Below are 22,892 nucleotides of genomic sequence, written 5' to 3' on the forward strand. Positions count from 1 at the left end.
TATTAGATTTAAATGATATGTGAACAGGGTGACGCAATTAGCTTGGCTGCCTCGGGTGCAATAACAATCTCTTATGTACATTATAATTTCTTGTTGTTTCGCTCGCGCAATGAAGGCAATAAGTACTTTTTCTTGTATTTTTTCTCTCTCTCATAAGTGCAATTGTCATATGGCGTCTCATGCATTCCGACATTACTAAAAGTATAAGAAAAGTTTAAAGGATTATTTATACTATTACTTAAATATGAAACTGATGTAAATGACGAAAATAAATAATTTTTTTCTACCTTGAAAATGTACGACGACAATTTGATTTTTGGTTGTATGACCAATCGATCACTCGCCGTTTTTACACAGCTACAGGTCGTTATTGCTTATAAAGCGATTACCTTCAGAATTTTTGCCCGAGTACTGATATCTGCATTTTCCATAGGCACCTATGACAACGTTCGCAAATCGAATAGAACAGGGCAATTAGGAAAAGGTGGTTTTCTAAAAAAGCATACCTTTGTGATCCTGCGGAGACCTCACGGAAATCGGTAACGGCGTGTATTTCACATGGAAATTGATCTCATCAAAAACGTCCTGAGGTTTCGTCGGTACAACACTCTTGGCGCTTTTGCCGTCGAACCTCACAGTCTTGAAGAACTTGCCTCGATTGTTCGCCAACGTCCTCTCTCGATTCGTGACTGGCCTGGAGTCTAGAAACCTCAGAGTTACCGGCAGCACGTGAATTGCGTACACGCGATATCGCTCATAATCTTCCTCGTCGTTGGCGTTCGGATACGTCAATTGGTCGGGGCAACCCGGATTACCGAGGATGCTGACGTAGCTAATTTGCGGACAGCACTGCCGGATGCGCTCCAAAGCGGAGTCGACGTCTGATATCTTGGCCTAGACAATTAGCGAACGCTCTGCCACTTGCTTCCCCAGTGAGAAATCATCGACGCGTGGATGCCTACCTTGTTGTTGTTCAAGCTCAAAGTGCTCAGGCCGACCATTGTCGGCAGCGTGCTCAGGTCTTTCAGATCGTTATTGTCGAGCACCAATTCTCGCAACCGAGGAAAATCCTTGAGCGCGCTGAGCGACGACAGTTCGTTGAACGACAAGTCGAGACTCCAACAGTCGGCGCCTACGACGCCGACCAGGCGGCTTGATACTCGCTGAGCTCGTTGTCCGGTGTACCATGCCTGAATCGAACGAGAGAGAAGTACTGGATTACTTACTTATCGCTCTTTTGTCACACAAATGATAAGATAGACGTTTGCGTTTATAAATAAATTGTGGTTGCTTGCGAGCGTGTCATTTTAAATAGCTTTTTAAAGCGTAATTCAATTAACATCGTATTTCGTTAATTTCTTTTTCAGATCATCGCGTCTCTCTAAAAGAAAACTAAGCTTCAGTGCGATTAATTCTACTTTAACGTACGCGCGGCGCTCTGATAATTACCAAGAGAACGAGATTCAGGGCGCTTACGCGGTAAAAGCGCGCCTCCGATCCGAAAGCACGCGAGCGCAAAGCGCAAGGAAAGCGAAAACGAGGCTCATACCCGACCGCGACGGACAGTTAGTCCGCTACGGTTGAAGTCCTGCTCGCTCGACTCGGCCATCTTGCACTGTGACTCGCCGAGCAAGCTCGCTGCGGTCGGGCCGCAAGATAAAAGTGCACGCGCGAGCGCACGGCTTCTGTAACAACAACCAAGTAAAACGGATCGCGTTGGCTCGTTGGTCTAGGGGTATGATTCTCGCTTAGGGTGCGAGAGGTCCCGGGTTCAAATCCCGGACGAGCCCTGTCATTATTTTTTTTTTCTTTTTTGCTTTTCTTTTTTCTAAATGCGGATGGCTTTTTTCGTTGTTGAAACCGTAGTGACGATTTAGCTTTTAATTAATTAGACGCGGCCAATATTGCGAATGTGCGATCAAAGTAAAAATAGTGTAGATTCCTAACTTATCATCACTGAATTCAATACGGATGTATTTTTATCGGCAAATTAGTTGAACGAGAAGCATCGAGAGAATAAAATGTATAATTTTGCCGGTCAAAACGAAAATCAAGTTCGTATTTCCATCGAAAGCATGGTTGCGATTTAAACGCCTGTGCCGCTACAGTAGTCGCGGTTCCATATGGGTTCGGTTCTCCTGTATTGTCTCCGATGCTGATTCTCCAAAATTTGGTCCAAAAAGAGCAAATTAAAGGTTTCGTTGCTTTGTAGAGACCGTTCGTTGGCTGCAGTTCCCTGGGTGACATCTGACTGAGTGGCCTCGACTACTCACTCGCTCGTTCTCTGCGGGGGGGGGGGGGGGGGGCTTACCTGAGCGACTTTTCCCGCTTTCATGCTGCGCTCAGCATTTAAACGTATACAAACATTAACTGTGAAAAGGAATCTTGACCTCATAAGTTCAGCCCCACAAGTATAAATTTGATACATTTTTGTTTGCGGAGCACGCGACGATTATAGCGCCGATCGAACTGAATTTGCGTAACTTTATTGAATAGCGCGCTCTCCGTTACTCACCTTACAAAACTAATAACGTTAGTTTATATAGATTCAGCCTGCAACCGATATATATCTTTCACTATCGTACATGTGGATCATTTCCGTTCTCATATTGGACGTGAACACTTTTTCTAATTCAAGACGGAAAACCGATGGATTCCATTTGACACCTTGACAAAGAAAGTATTGTAAGTAGCGTAGCGACATACGCACGTATTAAAATGCGTCATGCGCCTTACCACGAAAAAGATAACTTTTTCTTCGGAGCACGTACGCAATGAGTCACCCCGCGGTCGTACCGTAGTATCGTCCAAATGAGGTTTCCTCTTTTTTTCTCTGAAATCTTGCGAAGCATTGTTGTATTCTTGAAGGAAAGAAAACCGCTCGCGCTTCAAAATTCAACGCAATTTATTCGAAAATGTTAAGAATAGTCGCTGAACGATGATTGCTTATAAACAGATGTATTTGTAGATGAGCCCTCAAGCTTTTTTCACAAGACGTCCAACTTTCTACGTTACTTCGATTTAATAATACAGGTCGAGAATAGAAAGCTAATATTAATTTGGTCGAGCCGCTATGAAGGAACCTTGCGAAGTGGCACTGCGCCGTTCGCTAGCGTCCTCTAACGGTATCTCGCGCTGATAGCACACACGTGCATTAGTATGCGTGTGTGAGCGCGAGAGTGGCAGCGTAAAGGTGAGAGAGCGCTTCAAGATGGCGTCTAGCGCCAGTGGCACTTGGTAGTAACAGCAACTGTCAGTGAAAACGCGTTTATTCTGGTCTCCCGTTGTGCGGTGTGTTTGTGGGAGGATACGCCGAAGCGACATCATCAATTCCCAATCATGATGACAACTCGGCAGCCTGGCTGACAGTTCTTTCTTTCTCATTCATCGACCTCCTCGACCGGCAGCTATCAAGGTAAGACCGAGGTATTCCTTCATTATTCCCTTTTATCTTTGTATACGATAAACTGACTTATGTGAGTCACACGCTCGCCTATAATATTACATTTCAGGTACAAGAAAAAAAAACTAAGCGAGCAGAGATAAAAAGATAGAGTGAGAGAGAGCTAAGCGATACAAAAGTTCTGCGTGAGATATGGAGGCAGTAGTTGAGTACAACTACGAGGCTCAGGAACCTGACGAGCTCAGTATCCGTAAAGGTGATATTATTAAGGATATCAAAACATCCAATGGTGGTTGGTGGGAAGGTACACTGAGAGACAAGAGAGGCATGTTTCCTGACAACTTCGTCAAGGTAAATGATTCATCGCACTCTTGTGTGTTCGCAATTGTCTTCGTATACATTCCACGATTGACGTACATATATTGTTCTTGTTCGACAAACAAGGTTTTAGATCCATCGGGATCAACAAGAAACAAGAACGACGAAGTGACTTTGAGAAACAATGCCGGAAGGAAAATCTGTCGAGTGTTGTTCAGTTACGAACCGTGCAACGACGATGAGCTCAAGCTCGTGGTAGATGACAACATCGAGTATCTTGGTGAAGTGGAAGAAGGCTGGTGGCGAGGGAGAATCAAAGGTAGAACTGGTGTATTTCCTTCAAATTTTGTTGCTCCACCGGTGCCCGAAGAAGCCGAAAGGCAGCACAAGGAAAAAAAGGAATTTTGTAAGGTGTTGTTTCCTTATGAGGCGGCCAATGATGACGAACTAACAATTGTCGAGGGCGATATCATTACACTGCTCTCCAAGGATGCTCCAGATAAAGGATGGTGGAAGGGTGAACTGAAAGGCCAGATAGGTTTGTTTCCTGACAATTTTGTGGAGCTGATAACTCTGAGAAACAATGACCATCAAGATGGTCAGGTAAATAATCATGCAACCAAATCATCACTTACCAAGAATCAAGTTGTCAAGAAAAAAGAGACTGCCGTTATTCGCAAGAGTCTGGATATCAGAAACAACACGCGAATTGACAACACGGTCAAGAAAATTACCATGTCATCCTCGGCTACATCTTTGTCTGCTAATACAGGAGATAAGAAACCAACCAATGCCCTGATTTCTAGTTTCAAACGTTTTATGAGTGACAGTGGCAATAGTGCTATTAATAATAATGGTAATGGTAATGCTGGTACAGCACTGGGAGAAGAGCTTGATGAAGTTGAAAGAGGCGAAGGAGCTCCTCTTTCGCATCTCACTGCATCAAGGGCCAAAGCTCCAAGGAGACGATTGCCTTCCACACATGCACTCAAGCAACAAAACTCTACTGGCGGTTCAAGCCCAACTAATAATAATATGGTTACATTAAAGGTATGGGAAATTGAAAGAAATAATTTTATTGATATAATTTGTAGCAAGAAATTAATTTTCTTTGTATGTTGTAGGAAGATAATATGACTAATGGAAGTTCGGAACTTTTGGAAGCTCCTGCTAAAGATGATGAAAATGATGGGAATTTAATGTCCAAATCAAAACAGAAACCTCCATGGGTTAATATATATTTTTGACTGACATGTGTTTACTTATTAACATTTTCAATTCAGATGTTTACAAATAGTTTATCAATGGAAATATTGCTTTAATTTCAGATGGAGGAACTCAAGTTGAACCAAATGGAACGGCACAGAAAAGGTACAGACCGATCTGAAAAAGTAGAGAAAAAAGAAAAAGTACTACCATGGTAAATTTGGTCACTGTACTTTACGTATTTTATTATAAATTATTTCTATAAATATCATAATATTTTATTTATTAGGATGTCTTCATCTATGCACAATACAGAAGTTCCACCAAAATCAAGCACAGACTTAGAGGAAACCAAGGTAAAAGACAAAGTGAAAGAAAAGGAAAAGGAAAAATCCGATCGAACAGAGCCTTCGCCACAATCGGATCATTCTGCCTCATCACCTTCATCAGTAAACTTACCTGCCTATGTTCCATATTACCTATATAGTCAACTATTAGATAGGGTATGAATCTATAGGATATGATTATTCTTATTACACTTTTTAATATCTAATGAAAGTGTGTTATGTGTTATTTTTAGATCGCTATATTGGAAGAGAAGCAGACCGTATTACAGAGAAAAGTTGATCAACTTACGGATCAACTTGCAAATGCGGCAAGTGATAAAGATTAATTTCTACAAAACTTAAAGAGACTTGTTTTTTGCATTTCTTAGAACTTATGATAATGTTTCGACTGAAACGCGTTTTTTTTTTTATTTTGTTCCGTTCGCGAAAACCACAACGACATTACACATTCCACTGGAAACATTCGTAGGCCTATTGCCATGTGTATGGTTGATGTTTTGTCTTTTTAGTTTTAAAGCGAGTTTGCTCAAACTAGTGTCTTATGTACTTAAAAAAAACTAAAGAACCGTGGCTGAGTAGAATAATGCCTGGCAAAAAAATTTTTTTAATCTATATAGGAATAATGGAGCTTAAAAGTAACGATTCGATTGTGCCAATTATTTTATCATCATTAACTGTCTGAGCATTTATTACAGTAAACTTAATCAGTGATTAGATTAGACAATTACGATTTCAGTTGTATATTACAGATTTTTTTCCTTGTTTTAAACGAAACGTACCAAGAGTTTTTAAAGAGATATTTTTCAAGGAATGATTTTTATTTATTAAATTTACATGTTATAAAATTAACTCGTGGAATAGATAAAATAATGATTTTTTTTGCTTACAAAAATGCTTTGTACTTTAATAGGCGATTGTATACTTATAACAAATTATTTAAAAAAATGCGTTAGCATGTATTGCGAGCTTTATCGTAGTGTAAAATCAACCGTACTACATTGATGAAGAATAGAGGCAAAAAATGAAAAGATAGATACAAGTTGGATTTCGAGACTCATGATTTTTGACTTCAGATAGTACTTTATAAATCTTGATCCTCTCGAGATAATCAAAAGAAATGACACTGCAGCATAGTACCAGGGGATTGTTTTTTCCGACCAAATCTCGTTGTCAGCGTAGCTTGATAACGATGATTTTTGTATTTTTATATGTGTGAAACTAATTAGCCGCGAGTGCACTGAAACAGTCGAAAAGACCGCTGTATACAACAAAAACCGAATGCATTTATTCGTTTGTTGTTGGGGAAAAAAGGAGATTAAAAGAATAAAACAGCCGCAAAATTCTGGAAATTTTTTCACAATTTTTATTTTCGTGAGATGATATATAAATATATAATATATATATTTTGGAAAAATTTCCACGCAGCGTCCAGGCTTTTTCGTTGATGCTTCCGATAGTCGCTGTAAGATATTTGCATAATCACCGACAGTATTGTAAATCGAGGAGAGAGATAGAGCGCGCGCGCGAGAGAGAGAGAGAGAGAGCGAGAGAGAGCGAGAGAGAGCATCACGTTCTATATTGATATAATGAAAATAACATAAGTGTCCTATTTGTAAAACTGAACGAGAAAAATAATGTATAAGAGGAGAAGAAAAAGATAATTGCATGTAAATAATTTTCCGGCGCAAGATTAGAGCAAAGAAATAGGAGAGAGAATGAGAGAGATGATTATATATTTTCTCTTGCTTTTTCGTGATGATGTCACGTCCTAGAGATGTGACACAAACATGTAATTCGTATTTGTAAATATTAATAATTCATTGGAATAAACAATATACATTTTCTTTATGTGTATCTTAATATTAATGAAAAAAATCACAGTCCATTGTATTCGTTCGAGAGACACTAAATATAAATTAACGAAAGTTTTAAACTATGCGCTACCTGACTTGAAATTTTGTCGCGTTAATACTATGCGTTCTACAGTTACTTTGGTAAGATCAACTTAAAGTTCTATTGAGATACATTGTATCGGTCAATCTGGGAATCTCGCAAATGTACGGTAACTCGATTGCACAAGAAACAACTTTCCATACAGGATCAGCTTTTGGATGCAATCGAAACAGAGCCACGCAACCGCGCGAGTGCGACGGTTCCCCCATACCCCAAGCTCGGTAATCTTGGCACGCCAGTGCTTCACCTGTTAACCAAGTAAATTACGCAGTTCAATCTCGCTAAATTTCTCCTGATTATCATACTCACCGAATTCATTTTTCCAGATGCGTCGTTGGCCTTCATTGCTCAATCCGACGTAAACTGTGAATTGACCGATGAGGTTACCGAGTCCTGTGGTTCTCTCGTCGCCGACGACGTCAGCCAGGAAGCTTTTGTTCTTCTGGCACTCGTTGCGCGCGTTGCTGAAATTTTGCTTCTGAAAGTTGATCGCAAAGAGGCCGACACTGCGAACGCATGTCAAGGTGTGGTTGCCTACGCGCACGAAATCAATTTTGATCGTTGCCTGTGAAGCATCAAGTATTTACGAGGTGACATTACCGCTGTAAGCGCGACGCGAGTAAGCGCTGTAGTAATCGATTCCCGTGACGTTGAGTAGCTGACGGAACCCGCTTGTCTCTGGACAGTGTAGGAGAACGCAATTGGTTATTTCGTCGCTGTTGTTCGACGGTAGTCTCGCTGTCGAAACAATGACGATCTCGATAACACTTTGAGGATAGGCAAACGACTTGCGCGAGACCTACCGAAATTAAAAGCCAGCGCATATTTGCTCTCAGCCAAATCTCTGCACTCGTCGACGTTGGTCAACCGTCTTCTCAAAATAACCGATTCCATGGATTGCGCATCTTTCTTCACTCTGCTGTAAATAATCGCTCTTCTTGGATTTATGTCTCTGCAGCATTCGCACGTGAACAGCGCGAATAACAATGCGACTAGCTTCATGATTGTGCAGTGACGGACTGACGGGCAAATAACGACACTCGTTTGTTTTGTCTTGCGCGCTTTTATTGTCAGCGTAGTTTTTTCAACTTACACAATAGATTTTTGTACTACGACCAGGCCGAACTTAAGAAACATACGTATGTACACAGGTTTCCCAAACGTTTGAACGATGTAGACCTTTGCGTTTTTCTAAATAAGCGTAATCAGTGTGGCGCCGTTTCTTTAGTGCCGGAAATACGATGATTGACGACCGAGAGATTTATGAAGCGAGCAACTTGTCAATGGCCTGCGACACCTGCGAGAAGACGTCGTCCACGCTGCCCTCCGCGTTAATCTGCAATGGGGAAAACCAGCGTGACAGATTAATCGTCGACAAGCCGACGCGCGACAGTTTTTCAAAGTGGGTCAGTAGGTAAATGGAAGTATGTGGGTCGAACCGCGTCGCTTGAAGCGGCGAACAGCTTCCCGTCTGGAGAAGCACTCACCTTGAGACACTTGTCCTTGTAGTGCTCGACGATCTTGCCATTCTTCTCGTTGAAGATCTCAATTCTCTTCTTGATGGTCTCCTCGTTGTCGTCGTCCCGCTTGACCGCGGCGGCGGCGGCACGGCCTAGCAGCCGGCCGACGAGCGTCTCGTTGCGCACGTCGAAGAAGATGATCAGGTCGACGGCGCTCACGTCTTTCTCGAACTGCAGGCCCTGCTCGAGCTCGCGCGGGTATCCGTCGACCAGCACGGCCCTCAGCGACGGCTGCTCCGAGCGGGCCTTGGCGATGCGCTCCTTGATCAGGGTCAGCACGACGTCCTGCGACAGAGTCGAGTGCTTGCGTGCTTGCGTGCTTGCGCAATCGCGTTCGCGCAAGACGACGTCCCCTTCCGCGCGGGCTTACGTAACGGCACTCGAAAGGCGCAGTCGGGCGCCCCGAGGAAAGCGCGGCCGGCCCGGCCCTGGTCCCTCTCTTACCGTCGGCACGAAGAGTCCCTTGGACATAAGCTCCTGCAGCTCCGCGCCTCTGGGACTGCCGCTGGCGACCTCCTCCCGGAGCAGGTCGCCGCTGCTTAGGTGCGCGAAGCCGTACTTGGCGATGATCCTCTCGCACTGGGTGCCCTTGCCGCAGCCCGGGCCGCCGATTATCCAGATGGTCTTCATTCTCGTCGCGCTACCCCTGGGGGCACACTCGCACATCGAGGCGTGAGAGGTTAGCCGTGACGAGATTGGCAACGCTCGGCCAGCCGCGTGATCTTCGAGTGTTTTCGAAATTTGCGCGCGTGGCCGTCTGACGACGCCACCTTGAACTAGATTGCCGCGGCCGTCGCGGGCCGCCGCGTCGCATCGATCGGACCGCTCGCGATCGCCGCGAGCCGCGACCGAGTCGCCGACGTCGCCGACGTCGCCAGCGGACGGCGAGTGCTCGGCGGTCCGCGGATACTTACGGCAGTGAGCGCGCAGCCGTGGGAATCGCAAGGGACGGGGCGGCGGAGGTGTGCGGTCGGCTCGGCGCTCCTCGGCGGACTGGCGCGCCTCCAAGCAGCCGAAGGCGCCGCGCCGCGCCGCGCGCACCATCGATCCCCGGCGCGCGCGTCGCTGGCTGGCCGCGAGCCTTCAGCCGAGACGGCCGGCGGCCTGGCGCTCGAACAGGCAGAACACCTGCATCCAGTTGTGCAGGTTGAGCATCGACAGCAGCACCTCGTCGCGGCTAACGTGCAGGCCCTCGAGGAACAGCCGCACGAGGAAGACCAGCAGCTCGACGGCTATCACGCACAGCTGCATGAGTAGCCAGGGCGCGTGCAGCATCGGGTAGTCCTGCGACAGAGACGGCCCGCTGCGGAGATGCCGGCGCGGCTGGCTACGAGCCGGCGAGACTCACGGTCAGCGCGCCGAGCATTATCAGCGTGTAGTGTTCGATGCTCAGGATCGAGGTCATCAGCTTCAGATCGCGCTCGACTTCCTCGGGCACTGCAACCGAATCCGCGGCTCGGTTAAAAATACCGCGGCGGCGCGGCGGCGCGGCGGCCGGCAACGGACCGGCGGCTCTGACTCGCGAAGGCCTCGTCGGATCCGCCGGGTAGTCTGGCTCGGGCTTGCGGTTCACGATGCGCATCACGTTGAACGCCGTCACCGCCTGCAAGTTTCAGCCGCGTGACAGCGCGCCGCGGATCGGAGATCGACCGTGGGGCTCACCGTTCCGATGAGGCCTATCACCGTCACGTACAGCGAGCTGCCCATCACGCTCGAGCTGCACACTCCGCACGCCAGCTTTCCCAAGCGCTGCGCGCCGATCAATTTGTTCGTTTCAATTTTTTTCGCGATGACTTTTAGGCTAGTCGTTCGGGCGAGAGGGCGGCCGGCCGGCCGACCTCGACTTACTTGGTAGCTGTTGCCACTCGACCTTCTGCGAAATCGCGCCATTTTTTCGCTTACAAATTCGTTTGCTGCTGCTTCGCTATAGATTATGTTTTTTGTTTTTTGCTTTTGATTTTGCGACGGGATACTGGCAGAATTTGTGCGCGCGGGTCGTGGCTTGCGAAAGCGTTGTTGCCTCTGAAATTGTCGACGAGTGCGCGCGTCGACAAACCTAAACACACGGAGCGTCGACGACGGGGCATTTTGGCGCAGAGATTGCAACGACAGGATTTGCTTGCGAGAATCGCTCGATGTATTGCACAATCATCGGTGGTGAGTACAAAAAGTTGCTTTCGCGTTGCGCATCAGTCGCCGTCGGCGGAACAGGAATCGACGATGGGGCACTGCGCCCGGTCGGCGGCTTCCGTTGCCCTCGCCGCGGCGATCCTGACGCCGGCGCAACGGGACGAGCTGCAACAGCGAGCGCACGCTCGTGATTCAGTTCACCCTCCGCGACTGTCGCGGCGCAGCTGTACCTCGGGCAGAAGTTGGCGAGCGCGCGACCGACGAGCGTTCGCCGATCCGCGAAATCCCGGGCCATCTCTGCGATGACCGAGCCGATGAACGACTGGCACGGCACGCTCGCCGCCTGAAGGTCCTCGTCCAGCTGGATCGTCGCCGTCGCCTCCGCCTGGCTGGAAAGAAGGATTTGGCCAATGAAGCTGCGTCGAGGGCGAATCGACGAGCGGCCTCTAATAATCCGGAGCGCGGACCGTTGGCGCGGAGACCGGCGCAATCGCCAGCGAAAACGTCACTCGGACGGTACGCTCATATTTACTCGTCGAGGAAGTGCAGCGCGCTCTCGAGCTGAACGACATCTCGCGGCTCCAGCGATATTCCCGAGGAATCCCAGATAACTTGAAACTTGGCTGCCAGCTCGATCTGCTCGCTCGTCGAGTTCCCGCTCAACCTTCTCGACAGCACCGACCTGTGGGGCTCGTCAATTATCGGTCATTTGTCCGTTGACCATCGGCGTCGCCATCACCGAGATTACCTCTCGAACAGCTTGGCCACGTCGAGCTCGACGCTTCGAACGTTCGCCATTTCCAGCAGTCTCGACCTTACGTCCGCCTTGTTGGCCGTCGACGTGATTTCCTTGCCGAGGGGCTCCTCGGCGACAGCCCCGCTGCTCCCCTTCACATTGACCATCGCGATCTGAAAGGCAAAACGCTGCGCTGATCGGCGACTCGGCCAGCGGAAGAAAGAACTTGGCAGTCGTACGTCAAGCTGCGAGTGTTTCCTGGCGGCGATCTCGATGCAGCACAGCTCGTCCATGGTCCAGCGCCGCTGCTCGTGCTTGACGAAGTACACGCTGATGGGCGCCGACTGCTCGTCGCACCTGCGTCAACGGCGAGCACGTCAGAAATCCGCAGAGCAGTGCCAGCGAGGGTGCGTACCAACCGACGCGAGTCGTGTGCGCGAGTGGCAGGTGCGAGCGCGAGCGCGCCGATGCCGATGGCGACGACGACGACGACGACGGTGAAGAGGCAGACGGCCAGCAGTGCAGCGAGCGCCTCGGCGTGCGTCGTCACCATCGCATAGGCGGCGCCCGCAGCCCGCGCCCGGCCCCTCGACGTCTCGCAGAATCGCCGTTCGTCCTCCTGCGGCGGCATCTTCGCGTCGACTCGTGCGCTTCTCCCGTGCCGCCGCTGAATTTACGCTGCATTTCGCAAGAAGTGACTGCGCGCATACACACAGACATACACTCGTGTACTCAGCTGACTCGCACGAATGGAAACGAGGAATGCTTTGTTTTTGAAAAATCGATTTTTATTGCAACAACGAATGCATATAATAATAACAATAATAATAATAATAATGATGATGATAATAATAATCACGAAGGAGGTCTGCGGAGGACGAGCGTGCGAAACGGCCGATCTACAGCCGTTGCGCAATTCGTCGTCCCCCCTCAGCGGCTTTCTTTCGGAAAAAGCAGCGTACTCATCTAAAATCCGCTCTCGCAGCTCGCAATCGACGCGACTACGCGTATGCGTATCTACGTGTACGTGTATACGTGTGCGAGCGTGTGTGCGCGTGTGCGTGGGTTCGTGCGTGCGCGTGCTCTAAGCGTGCTCGCGGGCACGGGCCGCACGGCAGGCGTCCGCGAAGTTGGCGGCCTCCTCGGCGCTCGGCGGGCGCAGCGGCAGGCGGGCTCCTGCATCGGCGGGCAGGCTGCGAGGCCAGTCGCATCGTGGCGCTTCAGTGCACTCGCTCCGGCGAGCACGCGGACGAGCAGGCGGCCGCGAGCGGCACTCGGACGTCGGGGCTGCGGTCTGCGGGCGGGATGTCGACGCGGAGGTCGGCTCGGTCGCAGCCGCCGCCGCCGTTGAGCCCCGGCTGCGCGGCCGGTCCGTCGGGTCCGTCCGCCAGGCTGCCGCTCGTCGGCAGCTGGCGCAAGTGGGCCGCATCTGCGGAGACAAAGGGGCCACGGACGAAACGGTAAGCCAAGCGGGCGTCGAGCAAGCGGGCGCGGCGACTCACCGGGCGTCTGCTGCCTGAGCTCGTCCTGCAGTCGGTGGAAGTCGGCCAGCTCCCGGCCGGAGCAGAGCGGCGTGTCGACCTGCACGGTGCTGTCGAAGAGCGAGTAGTCGACCTCGTAGCCCTGGCGCTCCTTCGAGTAGCCGACGATGGGCTCGAAGCGGTGGCCCCAGAGCACCTCCTGCGGTAGGTAGGAGCTGCGCGCCTGGGTGCTCTGGCCCGTGGACTCGATGGTGCCCTCGAGGATGACCACGATCTCGAAGCGGTCCTGCAGCAGGTCCTCGGCCGACATGTGGTAGAAGGGCGAGTCGGGCCCGATGCGGTGCACCACGGTGCACGGCCAGATGAAGAACAGACCGTCGGTCTGGCCGTCCGCGCCGACGGCCAGCTCGCGCTGGTTGTGCGGCAGCAGCTCGCCCTCCTTGCTGGTGCGCGAGCGGATCAGCTGGGCGCGCACGCTCGCGCCGATGATGTGGCTCTTGCGCATGTCGCCCACGCGGAACATGAGGCAGAGCTCGCCGTCGCGCTGGCAGACGACGGCGTTGCGCGAGAACAGCAGCGTCTGCGTGCGCTGCTTCGGCCGCGACATCTTGGCGAAGACGATGCCCACCATGAAGGCCTGGATCATCATGCCGGAGATGCTCTGCACGCACATCACGAAGATGGCCTCGGGGCACTCCTCGGTGGTGGCGCGCCCGCCGTAGCCGATCGTGTGCTGCGTCTCGATGCTGAAGAGGAAGCAGCTGGTGAACGAGGTGAGCGCCACCACGCACGGGTGCCAGTCGCGGTCGGCCAGGTGCCGCGGCTCGAAGTCGCCGTGCGTGAAGGCGATCAGCCACCAGATGGCCGCGAACACCAGCCACGAGAGCACGAAGCTCAGCGCGAAGCAGAGCAGCGTCCAGCGCCACTGCGTGTCCACCAGCGTGGTGAAGATGTCCTGCAGGAAGCGCAGCGAGCGCCGCGAGATCCGCGACTGCAGCACGTTGCACTCGCCGCTCTTCAGCACCGCGCGCCGCCGCAGCTTGCGCTGCGGCCCCGCGCGGAATCGGCTCCTGTGCGCACAAACAGGCCCGCCCCGTCAGTCGGCCCCGCGGCTGCGCTCGCCCGAGCGCCCGGGCGCCCGGGGAGTCGCGCGGGCGCGCGAGGACGCGACGGGGGCCAAGGCGGCGAGAGCGACCGAGGGCTACCTGTTCTTGGCGACGCTCCTGACGACGACCACGGGCGGCCTGGCCGGGGCCGCCCAGGGCAGGAGCTTCTGCTCGTCGTTGGCCGCGTCGGGCCTGATGCCGCTGCCACTCAGCTCGCCGTTCATCGTGCGAGGCGCGACGCCACGACGTGTATCACTCGCGAACGCGCGCGCAACACTCTCTCTCTCTCTCTCTCGCTCTCTCGTCGGCGTCTTATCAGCGCAGCCTTGTAACCTTGAGCCGCCTCTCGTCTTCGCTGCGAGCGCGCGCATGTATCTCGCGAGTGACGGGTGCCGCGACGCGATGCACGCGCGGACACTTAGACGCCGCTCGCTAAACGATCAAGAGCGTTTGCACTTGCCATTCGCGCGCTCGGCCTGGCATCCCTCAGGGAACGAGCGAGCGAGCGAGCGAGCGAGCGAGCCAGCGAGACCGGACGGAAGCATTCGATTAGCGCGCGGACACTACGCTCCCGCTCGCTGTCATTCTCACGCGCGCGCGCGCCGTCATCGTCGGGGAGGATGCACGTGCCAGTCAACAGTGCTACCTGTGCGAGTGCGTATTTTTGTTTATGAGACCAACCAGCTGTCCCTCCTGCGACGGCGTCGACGAGTGCTGCGCATCGCCGCTCCGCTCACCGACACACTGAGATCGAACGCTCCGCTGCCGTTTTTTCGAGAGCCAGCGAGAGAGAGAGAGAGAGAGAGCAACTCGGTGGGGAGGGGTATCGAGACTGATAAGCTTCAATCTCAGTGGACCGCGCGGCCGCGTGCGTGCACGCGCATGCACGGATCGAGGCGATCGGCCGAGCGCCCTGCTGCGCCTCGACGGGCTGGTCGGCCGGTATCGGCGCGGGGGCGTACCTGGCCGAGTCCTGCCGATTCACGCCGCCGGCGAGGCTGCTGCTGTGGGTGCTGACGCGCAACAGCGTCACGCTCCTGGGCATGGCGCCGTTCGAGCGCCCGGACAGCAACGGTGACTCGGCGCGCGAGCCGCCGCCGCCGCGGCACTGCTGCTCCGACGACGACGGCTCCTCCTCCTCTTCCTCCTCCTCGATCCTGCCCGGCAGACGGAACAGCTTGTGCAGTTGCGGCTGCTGCTGCTGCTGCTGGCTCGCCGAGTCCTCGGTCGACATCGCGCTGCTAGACCTACTGGCGCACATCCGTGGCTGTGGGTCGTTGCTCAGGCGGCTCTGCGGACGTCCCAGCTCGGTTTAATGTCCGCGATTCGTCTCTCGTCGCTCGGCGAACTCTCGGCCTTCTCCGCGGACGGCGTCTCAGCGACGAGTCGCTCCGCTAATTTACGGCCGATTTAGATAATTAGATCGGGGTTCTTCATTTTTATCAGACGCGCTCTATTTGGATGCTGACGTTTATCAGAATTGTCTCGAGCGGTCTAGTGACTAATGCAGTATTTTTAACGGGGCGCTAACGAGCCGAGTGATATCTGGTCTTTTTCCCCGCGATCGTGACACTTCTGTAAGCTGGATTTCGCCAACTGGCATCGCCGACGTTCGGCTCGATTGCGGACAAGCTGTCCGATCGCTGCTTTGCATAATTGGCACTCAAGACTTCAACACTTATCGCGTTGAAGATTTGGATTACCGCACGATATAAGTTTCACGACCACTCGTCACGCTCGTATTCTTGCGTTTCGCGCGACGGACACCGAGCGACAACTGGAGCACACGGTCATTTTATCATCGAGCCTTTCTCGGAACCGTTCGCGCCTCGCCAGTAACATCATCGGCGCGTCGAGATTCAGAACGTTACCTGACCGTCGATTGGAAGTCGTTACCTGACTGCGGCTGCCGGAGATGCGTCGTCAGCGGCCGCGCGCATTTCAGAATCGGCAGTCGTGCGGATGCAAGTCTCGCGAGACGCGAGCCAATGTCATCGCGCGACGCCGTCCGGAAAGAAGCAGAAGGAAAGCACGGACGAGCGCGGAGCGGCGTCGAGCAGGTGGAGCGCGACGCAAGCGAGGCGAGGCACAGGAGCGGACTGGCCGTGGAGCGCGTGGCGACCGCGACTGCGGGAAAATCGCAGCCGCCGCGGCGACGAATTTGATATATTCCTCCCTCCCCCGGCTCCCGCGACTCACCCGACTCCCCCGACTCCCCCGGGTCCCCCGGCGGCGCGGCGCGATCTCGGCCCGTCCCCGTCCCGTTACGAGCGAGCCGCTTTGGCGTGTATCAAGGCCGCTTTCCATCGGGCCGCCCCGCCGCGCGACCTACCGTTCGGGGCACCTGCGTCGTCGCGCGCTCGGCTACACTTCAGGGCTTCCCACTCCGCTCCGCGCGCGGACGCCGCTGGCTCTACGGGCGCGCCGGAAATCCCGCTTCCTCGGCTCGCCGGATTAGCCGTCTCGACGCAGAAACAATTGACTGCGGCGGCGGCGGCGGCGAGGTGTGTCTAATCGACGCCAATTGCCCCCAACCTTCTCTCTCGCGGGCGTATCCTTGGCCTTGGGGGTCGTCGCCGGGCGGGGAACGGCGCAGCGGCACGGGCGGGTGAACGTACCTGCGCTGCGATCGGCACACTTGGTCGACCCGGTTGCGCTCGCGCGGCTCTCGTTGCGCAATCGTCGCCGCCGTTCGGCCTCTCGCACGTGCGCGCGCGCGCGCGGATCATTCGCGATCGCTCGACGCCCGACGACGCGACCTCCGATCGGCTCCGCCCGCGATCCCTCGCGCGCGGCGACGTGGCACAAACGAAAAGAGCGCGAACGAGGCGCAACGACGCCTCAATGCTGCGCGCGTTACAGCGCTACGGCGCGTAAAGCGCGAGAGAGGCGCAAGGCCGCGCGTACGTGTCGCAATTGGGTAAGGCGATACTCGACTCGCGGCTGAAAATCCCGTCGCCTGCCTCTCGCGTGTCTCTCAGCCGCCGCGGCACATCCCCGGAGAACCTTCGGACGGGCTTTCCGTTCTGAATTGTCTCTCTGTTTGCCAGCGCGTTTCCGCCGATCGCGCGCTCCGCCGAGGTCGCGCGAGCGTATCATTTCCAATTGTCGCGTGCGCGCGCAGGGCGAACCGCGCGACACAGGTGCAATTTGGCCGAGTTGGCGTGCCCTTTCCTGGCCTGCAATTGCGCGCCGTTTCGTGCTGGACGCTTCTGGAATGACGCGACAACCGAAATACCTCCGTAATTGCCGTCGATCTCGAACGAAAGAGAAAAAAAAAAAAAGAGTCGTTTTTTCTCGTCGCACGTACAACGCAAGTCCGGAGCGCGCCGCTCGCCGCGCGGCTGATTAAAAGGCCGTCGCGTCGCCGTGCGACGCGCAGGCGGGAAGTGCCCTCGTTATCACGCGCCGTCTCAATTGTTTAATCTCGGTCCCGTTCTCCGCGATACGGATCTCTCGTTGACGGCGCGGCATCAAATGCCGCGCGCGACCGACAGCCGCCGCTCGACACCTCGTTCCCGCCTCTCTTTCTCGCGCGCAATTCGAGGGCAATTAGCGCGCCCGGCTGCTTTGTGCTCGTTCAAATGGCCAATTGTTTAGGTGCTTTAAGACGTACTTAACGGCTCGCTTTTACGCTTTGCGTTTATCGCGTTAGCGCTGCCATTGAGCGCTTTCATCTTCGATCCGGTTAGGCGTGCTGTGCGAAGCGCCGACAAGCCAATTTGCCCTTTGGTCAATTTCAAGCTCGACGTCGCACGCCTAATGCCAAACTCTATTTACTTGCGCTCTCACCGAGCGCTTCATGTTTTTCCTAATTATGTTGCATCGAACGTTTCCAAGTGCTCCCACGTTTCATTGCATTTATTCGTTTATCGTCAAATCTATTATTTTATTCCCGACTGTTCTGCCAAAGTGCTGCACAATCTCCGCTCGCTTCATCGCAACGGAAAGTAAAAGCTTGACAAAGGAGCGAACAATTGCTATTTGTTGTAAATTAAAAAATGTATTTTTTTCTATCACATATGGTTTGTACAAACATGACATTAGAACAACAATAACAACAACAACAACAACAACAACAACAACAACAACAACAATTTCTCCAACGAGCGGAAAAAAACTATTCACCTTTTATCGCGCATAGCGCACACTTCACTCGTGTCTCGTCACGCACCTATCACTATCGTCTACACTGCGAACTGCATTGCACTACGGGCTGCGAGCAGTTTAGTTTACCCAGCATGGCGCATCGAGTCCAAGTGGCCGTTCAGTTTTCATTGTGATCCAGTTAAAACTCACCTAAACGACGTCCTTGGGCCGAACGGCAGCGGCCTCGCCGGCATCGGTTGGAGGCCGATGCGCGGCGCGCTCTTCCCGAGGCTGCTCTGGAGCCACCAGGTGGAAGCTGGTCTTCTTCGACGCATCGTTCTTGCCACTGCGCCTGCTATCCGTGAGACTCGAACGCCGCACCAGCGGCCTGCGCGCGGCACGGACAATCGTTCATTCCCAAGCGTCAATTTTCGCGCGCAAATTTTTTCGGGTATTTACCTCATTTCCAGCCCGGTATGCGACGGCGCTTTCCTCATGGCACCCTTCCCAGCCATCTCGTCGATGTTGGTTCTCGAGTCGTTCCTCAGCGAGTACAGCGTCGAGTGCGAGCCTTCGCGCGACGTTTTCTTGCTGCTGCTGCTCGACTTGCCGTGGAGACTCGACCTGCGGTTGCTTCGAATGCTCGCGTTCACTTCTTCCAACACCTTGTCGTACTCGGCGTCATTGCCGTTCGAAGCGTTGCGGTCGACTCGATTCAGCAGCGCGCGCGAGGCTTCGTCTTCGTTCTCTTCCTCCTCCTCGACGTCCGCCAGCTCGAGGTCGTCGGCTACCGGCCCTTGCGGACTCGTGTCGATCGTCTACGACCAAACGTCATTTCGGTACATCGTTTTGCAGTCGCCGAGGTGGAATAGTCCGCAGCTCACCTCGTCCAAAGTGTAAAAAGTGGCCAATTTTCGGCGCTCCTCGCCAGCGGTTTGACTGACGCTGCTGCCTCTGCGAGAAGGCGAATCCTCGGGCGCGGTGATGGTCACCGGTATGGGTATCGGCGGCGTGGCAACGTGTGAGTGCATGTGCAAGCCACCGGCCGAGGAGGCGAAGCTCGACGCCGAGCCCGACGTCAGCGAGCTGCTCGAGTCTATTCGGTACTGTTGGAAAGTCGCCGAACTCGTTCTCTCTGCCAATAAATAAATGAATGAACGAACGAACGAACGAATGAATGAATAATAAAAGAAAAAATCTAGGAATCGGAGCTAGCTAAGGGAGTTTGTTCCGGTGAGCGCCTCACCTCCTTTGGCGCGATGCATGGCACGCACGTGATCCAACTCTGCGGCCGAGCAGAGGGGCGTGTCAACCTCGTAAGTGTTGTTGAAGAGGGTGTAATCGACCTCGTACTCTCCGGTCTCCTTTCTGAAGGTGATGATGTGCTCGAATCTGTGTCCCCAGAGTATTTCGGACGGCAGATACGAGCTTCTAGCCTGGGTGGTCATGCCCGTGGACTCGATCACGCCCTCGAGCATAACGATGATCTCGAAGCGCTCGCGCAGCATGTCGGACGCCGACAGGTGGTAGAGCGGCGAGCGCTCGTCGATCTTGTGGACGATGGTCGTCGGCCAGATGAAGAATATCTTGTCCTCCTCGCCGTCGCCGCCCACGCGCAGCTCCGTCTGGAAGAACGGCAGCAGCTCGCCCTCGCGCGTCACCTGCCGACACAGCCGCTCGTCAGTCGGCCCGTCGGAGTCGTGCCCGCCCACGTGGCCTACCTTCCGCTTGATCATCTGCGCGCGCACGTGCGCCTCGATGATGTGGCTCTTCCTCATGTCGCCCACGCGGAACATCAGGCAAGGCTGGCCGTCGCGCTGGCAGATCACGGCGTTGCGCGAGAACAGCAGCGTCTGCGTGCGCTTCTTCGGTCGCGACAGCTTGGCGAAGACGATGCCCACCATGAAGGCCTGCAGAATGACGCCCGTCATCGACTGGATGCACATGATGAAGATCGCCTCCGGACACTCCTCCGTCGTGTGCTTCGAGCCGTAGCTGCAACACGTTCGACGATCGTCAGTCGGCTGCCGCGAAGTCCGCGACGTCCGCGTACCCGATGGTGTGCTGCGTCTCCACGGAGAAGAGGAAGCAACTGGTGAAGCCGTGGATGTCCTCGACGCAAGGCGTGAAGTTGCCGGGGCTCCTCGGCTCCAGGTCCCCGTGCGCGTAGACAACCAGCCACCAGACCAGCGCGAAGCCTAGCCACGACAGCAGGAACGTCATGGCGAAGACCAGCAGCGTCCAGCGCCATTGCGCGTCCACTAGCGTGGTGAAGATGTCCTGCGAGCGAGAAGCACAGCCCTCGGTCAGTCGGTCCGCTCGGTCGCGTTCTCGGCCTCTCGGCCTCTCGGTCTCTCGGTCTCTCGGTCTCTCGGGCGTACCTGCAGGTAGCGTCGGCGCCGCTTGGCCACGTTGCCCTGCACCACGTTGCAGTCGCCGTGCTTGAACACCACGCGCTTGCGCACCCGCCTCGAGCTGAACCTCGTCTGCCTGTACCTGCAACGGGCGGCCAGGCGTCACTCGCGCGGAAAACGCCTCCTGGCGACCTCGCGGACGCTCCGCGACGAGCCGCGGGAAAGCAGGGGGAGACGAGCGCGCGCCGAGCAGCTTGTCTGCACTCGCGGACAATGAGCGCACACTCACGCGTCGACGTCACCTCTCGCTCGCCAAATATAAACGCGAGCGCACGGCAATTATCGCGCGCGGCGAGCCGCGAGTCCCGCCGAGTAGCGCGAATGGAGCTCGCGCTCCGAGGGAGGCGCGCACCGATCGCCGATTCGCCTCGCGCCTCCCGCCGACGTCCGCCGACACACGACGTCCCGAGGGCGGCCGAGGACGGCCGAGTCGGGTCAGGGCCGAGGCGCCCACGTGGCTGGGCTTTCCGTGCCCGCGTTCGCGCGCGGAAAGTTGCGCCAGCGGCGCGCTACAAAGCCAAAATAGCCGCGCGGCGGAGTGGCCCAGATGCGCCTCGTACTTCTGGCATTCCTCTCGCCAGGCAACCTCGCCGCTGGTGGTGGCCTTCACGACGAGCATCGACACCTGGGATATGGCGCGCTTCAGGCCCGCGGCGACGCCGCCGCCGACGCCGTGGTCGCCCAGGTGCAGCACGCCCGTCGGCTGCGCCGCGACGGCGGCGGCAGCAGCGGCGGCGACGGCGGGGCGGACGTCCTCGGTGCTCATCGCCGCCTCACAGCCGACACATCGCGCGAGGCCAGCCCGTCCACAGCCAGAGGAACACCCAGATCAGGCGCTTGCACCACATCTCGGCGACGCCGCGGCTCGCGAGGCACTGAGCGAGCGCGCTCGGCTCGGCGTTGGACTGGTGCCCGCCAAGTGCGCGCCGTATATATATAGCGCGGCTCTTACCTATTCGGGTCGCGAAAGCTGCCGCTGCTGGAGTTGCGCTTCTGCTGGCGCGGCGGCTGGGTCTGGACGCCGAGCGCCGGCTCGCACACCTGCAGCTGGCCGTGGCTACCGGCGCACAGCGAGCTGGCCGCCGTCGACGACATCGTCCGGGAGGCGGCGGCGCGCCTCTCACGCGGCCGCTCGCCGACCACTCGGGCATGGCGATCTGCAAGCAGGTCGCTCTCGTTGAACGGCCGACGCGCCTCTGGACGCGCTGCTCGCGCCGTCGGTTCCGTCGTTTCGCTCGGCCGCCCCGTCGCGATCGTCGCCAATCTTGCGCGTGCGCGATTCGCTGCCGATCGCCAAAGCCACCTTCGACCTCTCTCCGAGCGGACGTATTCCGGATGTCGGGCCGCGGGCGCGTGACGAAATCTCAAATCCCAAGGCGACGTGGTCGTCTCCGTGTTCGCTGCTTCATAATTTCGAGTTTTTCGTTTTTTTTTTCGTTTTTTTTTTCGTTTTTTTTTTCGTTTTTTTCTTCTTTTTCCGCTTTTTACGCAAGTCTTGGGATCCGAAGTCCAAAATTGCGCCAGGCAATCGAGTTCACAGCCGCCAACACTCGTAAAGCGATCCTCGATTGGCAAGACAATCGGACGACTCGCGCCCGGTGTAGTCGAGAGTAGGAGTAGGTGCGGAGAAGAGGCGCGATGCGGGAAACCGCGACTTGCCGTCGTTGAATGGCCGTGAAATAACCGTCTAGTAACAGCCAATGGAGATAAGGCAAAAGAGGCAAAGACAGGTGCGTCAAATGCGGCGCGGAGAAGAGGATAGCTTTATTGGAGCAATTATCCGACGTTGGCCCCGCGGCGCCGCGCGCAACTCGCCGATCGAAAAGTAATTACGGAATATAGGCGCTCGCGCGACCTCCGAGCGTTCCGCTGTTTGATCGCTCTTATCGGAAGCATTGACGCACTTTCCCGCTACGACTGCTGGCCTTTATTGCTGTTGCCTCTCCGTTTCTCTTTGTTGCGCGCGCTTACGTAAAGAAGCGCACGGCATTCGCGAGGAAATTCGGGGTTTCCTCGCGAGTCGCTGCGCCGGATCTGTCGAGCAGCTCGACGATCGACGGCAAGCCGCAGCAACGATTTGACGCTCCCGCGCTCGAGAGCCGCACGCAAACGCGTCGTACCGGCCCCTCGGAAGTCGTTGGCTTTTCGCGCGAGTGGCGTTCGAAATTCTATTAAATCAGCGAGCTGTT

At 54.7% G+C, this 22,892-nt stretch overlaps 7 protein-coding genes and 1 non-coding gene across 11 annotated transcripts; 2 read left to right on the forward strand and 6 right to left on the reverse strand.

The window, feature by feature from the left end:
* Positions 1 to 70: 70 nt before the first annotated feature.
* Positions 71 to 1,775, reverse strand: LOC131667253 (leucine-rich melanocyte differentiation-associated protein-like). 2 transcript variants are annotated; one of them, XM_058940563.1, is made up of 5 exons: positions 1,550 to 1,775; positions 963 to 1,190; positions 507 to 888; positions 288 to 437; positions 71 to 195 (listed from the first exon to the last, which is right to left on the reverse strand). In XM_058940563.1, the coding sequence occupies exons 1-4, from the start codon at positions 1,607 to 1,609 to the stop codon at positions 358 to 360; spliced, it is 750 nt and encodes a 249-aa protein (XP_058796546.1). In that variant the 5' UTR covers positions 1,610 to 1,775; the 3' UTR covers positions 71 to 195; positions 288 to 357. The 2 variants fall into 2 exon arrangements, with proteins under 2 accessions (XP_058796546.1, XP_058796545.1); XM_058940562.1 differs by having other exon boundaries at positions 507 to 894.
* Trnap-agg (transfer RNA proline (anticodon AGG)) lies at positions 1,719 to 1,790 on the forward strand. Its single transcript has one exon. It is a non-coding gene; the product is annotated as a tRNA-Pro (tRNA).
* A 952-nt stretch (positions 1,791 to 2,742) lies between these two features.
* LOC131667244 (CD2-associated protein-like) lies at positions 2,743 to 7,142 on the forward strand. 2 transcript variants are annotated; one of them, XM_058940549.1, is made up of 7 exons: positions 2,743 to 3,415; positions 3,513 to 3,754; positions 3,848 to 4,771; positions 4,846 to 4,950; positions 5,050 to 5,141; positions 5,217 to 5,430; positions 5,508 to 7,142. In XM_058940549.1, exons 2-7 carry the CDS (start codon positions 3,596 to 3,598, stop codon positions 5,598 to 5,600), a joined length of 1,587 nt encoding a protein of 528 aa, XP_058796532.1. In that variant the 5' UTR covers positions 2,743 to 3,415; positions 3,513 to 3,595; the 3' UTR covers positions 5,601 to 7,142. The 2 variants fall into 2 exon arrangements, with proteins under 2 accessions (XP_058796532.1, XP_058796533.1); XM_058940550.1 differs by lacking the exon at positions 5,508 to 7,142 and having other exon boundaries at positions 5,050 to 5,092; positions 5,217 to 5,415.
* Positions 7,143 to 7,242: 100 nt separating this feature from the next.
* Positions 7,243 to 8,247, reverse strand: LOC131667252 (uncharacterized). Its single transcript, XM_058940561.1, has 4 exons — positions 8,031 to 8,247; positions 7,828 to 7,965; positions 7,537 to 7,761; positions 7,243 to 7,474 (listed from the first exon to the last, which is right to left on the reverse strand). Exons 1-4 carry the CDS (start codon positions 8,227 to 8,229, stop codon positions 7,275 to 7,277), a joined length of 762 nt encoding a protein of 253 aa, XP_058796544.1. The 5' UTR covers positions 8,230 to 8,247; the 3' UTR covers positions 7,243 to 7,274.
* A 30-nt stretch (positions 8,248 to 8,277) lies between these two features.
* Positions 8,278 to 9,855, reverse strand: LOC131667247 (adenylate kinase isoenzyme 1). The gene is made up of 3 exons (XM_058940555.1): positions 9,192 to 9,855; positions 8,715 to 9,032; positions 8,278 to 8,563 (listed from the first exon to the last, which is right to left on the reverse strand). The coding sequence occupies exons 1-3, from the start codon at positions 9,789 to 9,791 to the stop codon at positions 8,489 to 8,491; spliced, it is 993 nt and encodes a 330-aa protein (XP_058796538.1). The 5' UTR covers positions 9,792 to 9,855; the 3' UTR covers positions 8,278 to 8,488.
* On the reverse strand, positions 9,831 to 10,637 carry LOC131667254 (uncharacterized). The gene is made up of 3 exons (XM_058940564.1): positions 10,410 to 10,637; positions 10,096 to 10,350; positions 9,831 to 10,031 (listed from the first exon to the last, which is right to left on the reverse strand). Exons 1-3 carry the CDS (start codon positions 10,635 to 10,637, stop codon positions 9,831 to 9,833), a joined length of 684 nt encoding a protein of 227 aa, XP_058796547.1.
* A 266-nt stretch (positions 10,638 to 10,903) lies between these two features.
* Positions 10,904 to 12,260, reverse strand: LOC131667249 (uncharacterized). Its single transcript, XM_058940557.1, has 6 exons — positions 12,033 to 12,260; positions 11,853 to 11,970; positions 11,626 to 11,786; positions 11,410 to 11,559; positions 11,108 to 11,266; positions 10,904 to 11,042 (listed from the first exon to the last, which is right to left on the reverse strand). Exons 1-6 carry the CDS (start codon positions 12,242 to 12,244, stop codon positions 10,937 to 10,939), a joined length of 906 nt encoding a protein of 301 aa, XP_058796540.1. The 5' UTR covers positions 12,245 to 12,260; the 3' UTR covers positions 10,904 to 10,936.
* Positions 12,261 to 12,453: 193 nt separating this feature from the next.
* Positions 12,454 to 21,594, reverse strand: LOC131667242 (G protein-activated inward rectifier potassium channel 3-like). Of its 2 annotated transcripts, XM_058940545.1 has the most exons (9): positions 21,264 to 21,594; positions 20,671 to 20,785; positions 20,343 to 20,569; positions 20,011 to 20,284; positions 19,536 to 19,950; positions 19,174 to 19,424; positions 18,749 to 19,107; positions 18,500 to 18,677; positions 15,285 to 15,491 (listed from the first exon to the last, which is right to left on the reverse strand). In XM_058940545.1, exons 1-8 carry the CDS (start codon positions 21,467 to 21,469, stop codon positions 18,500 to 18,502), a joined length of 2,025 nt encoding a protein of 674 aa, XP_058796528.1. In that variant the 5' UTR covers positions 21,470 to 21,594; the 3' UTR covers positions 15,285 to 15,491. The 2 variants fall into 2 exon arrangements, with proteins under 2 accessions (XP_058796529.1, XP_058796528.1); XM_058940546.1 differs by lacking the exons at positions 18,500 to 18,677; positions 18,749 to 19,107; positions 19,174 to 19,424; ... (3 more) ...; positions 20,671 to 20,785; positions 21,264 to 21,594 and adding exons at positions 12,454 to 13,042; positions 13,116 to 14,164; positions 16,097 to 16,338 and having other exon boundaries at positions 15,163 to 15,491.
* Between the last annotated feature and the right edge of the window lie 1,298 nt (positions 21,595 to 22,892).

Source organism: Phymastichus coffea, unplaced genomic scaffold (assembly GCF_024137745.1).
Source record: "Phymastichus coffea isolate CEN01 unplaced genomic scaffold, Cenicafe_Pcof_1.1 PCOF00063, whole genome shotgun sequence".
In the NCBI taxonomy this organism is placed as follows: domain Eukaryota; kingdom Metazoa; phylum Arthropoda; class Insecta; order Hymenoptera; family Eulophidae; genus Phymastichus; species Phymastichus coffea.

Bases quoted from the DNA above. Each gene is read 5' to 3' on its own strand.
- LOC131667252 (XM_058940561.1), bottom strand. From the start codon at position 8,229: ATGAAGCTAGTCGCATTGTTATTCGCGCTGTTCACGTGCGAATGCTGC. The intron at 7,762-7,827 runs GTAATGTCACCT...TCGTGCGCGTAG, and splicing joins CTCGCGTCGCGCTTACAGCG to GCAACCACACCTTGACATGC. The intron at 7,475-7,536 runs GTGAGTATGATA...CTTGGTTAACAG, and splicing joins CATCTGGAAAAATGAATTCG to GTGAAGCACTGGCGTGCCAA.
- LOC131667244 (XM_058940549.1), top strand. From the start codon at position 3,596: ATGGAGGCAGTAGTTGAGTACAACTACGAGGCTCAGGAACCTGACGAG. The intron at 3,755-3,847 runs GTAAATGATTCA...TCGACAAACAAG, and splicing joins TTCCTGACAACTTCGTCAAG to GTTTTAGATCCATCGGGATC. The intron at 4,772-4,845 runs GTATGGGAAATT...TGTATGTTGTAG, and splicing joins ATAATATGGTTACATTAAAG to GAAGATAATATGACTAATGG.
- LOC131667247 (XM_058940555.1), bottom strand. From the start codon at position 9,791: ATGGTGCGCGCGGCGCGGCGCGGCGCCTTCGGCTGCTTGGAGGCGCGC. The intron at 9,033-9,191 runs GTAAGAGAGGGA...ACTCTGTCGCAG, and splicing joins AGGGACTCTTCGTGCCGACG to GACGTCGTGCTGACCCTGAT. The intron at 8,564-8,714 runs GTGAGTGCTTCT...TCCCCATTGCAG, and splicing joins ACAAGGACAAGTGTCTCAAG to ATTAACGCGGAGGGCAGCGT.
- LOC131667249 (XM_058940557.1), bottom strand. From the start codon at position 12,244: ATGCCGCCGCAGGAGGACGAACGGCGATTCTGCGAGACGTCGAGGGGC. The intron at 11,787-11,852 runs GTACGACTGCCA...TTTGCCTTTCAG, and splicing joins GGAAACACTCGCAGCTTGAC to ATCGCGATGGTCAATGTGAA. The intron at 11,267-11,409 runs GTAAATATGAGC...CCTTCTTTCCAG, and splicing joins GCGCTGCACTTCCTCGACGA to CCAGGCGGAGGCGACGGCGA.
- LOC131667254 (XM_058940564.1), bottom strand. From the start codon at position 10,637: ATGGCGCGATTTCGCAGAAGGTCGAGTGGCAACAGCTACCAAGTAAGT. The intron at 10,351-10,409 runs GTGAGCCCCACG...TGAAACTTGCAG, and splicing joins TGATAGGCCTCATCGGAACG to GCGGTGACGGCGTTCAACGT. The intron at 10,032-10,095 runs GTGAGTCTCGCC...TCTCTGTCGCAG, and splicing joins TAATGCTCGGCGCGCTGACC to GACTACCCGATGCTGCACGC.
- LOC131667242 (XM_058940545.1), bottom strand. From the start codon at position 21,469: ATGAGCACCGAGGACGTCCGCCCCGCCGTCGCCGCCGCTGCTGCCGCC. The intron at 19,425-19,535 runs GTGAGGCGCTCA...ATTTATTGGCAG, and splicing joins CATGCATCGCGCCAAAGGAG to AGAGAACGAGTTCGGCGACT. The intron at 18,678-18,748 runs GTAAATACCCGA...TGCCGCGCGCAG, and splicing joins CATACCGGGCTGGAAATGAG to GCCGCTGGTGCGGCGTTCGA.
- LOC131667253 (XM_058940562.1), bottom strand. From the start codon at position 1,609: ATGGCCGAGTCGAGCGAGCAGGACTTCAACCGTAGCGGACTAACTGTC. The intron at 1,191-1,549 runs GTATGAGCCTCG...CGTTCGATTCAG, and splicing joins TAACTGTCCGTCGCGGTCGG to GCATGGTACACCGGACAACG. The intron at 895-962 runs GTAGGCATCCAC...CTAATTGTCTAG, and splicing joins TGAGCTTGAACAACAACAAG to GCCAAGATATCAGACGTCGA.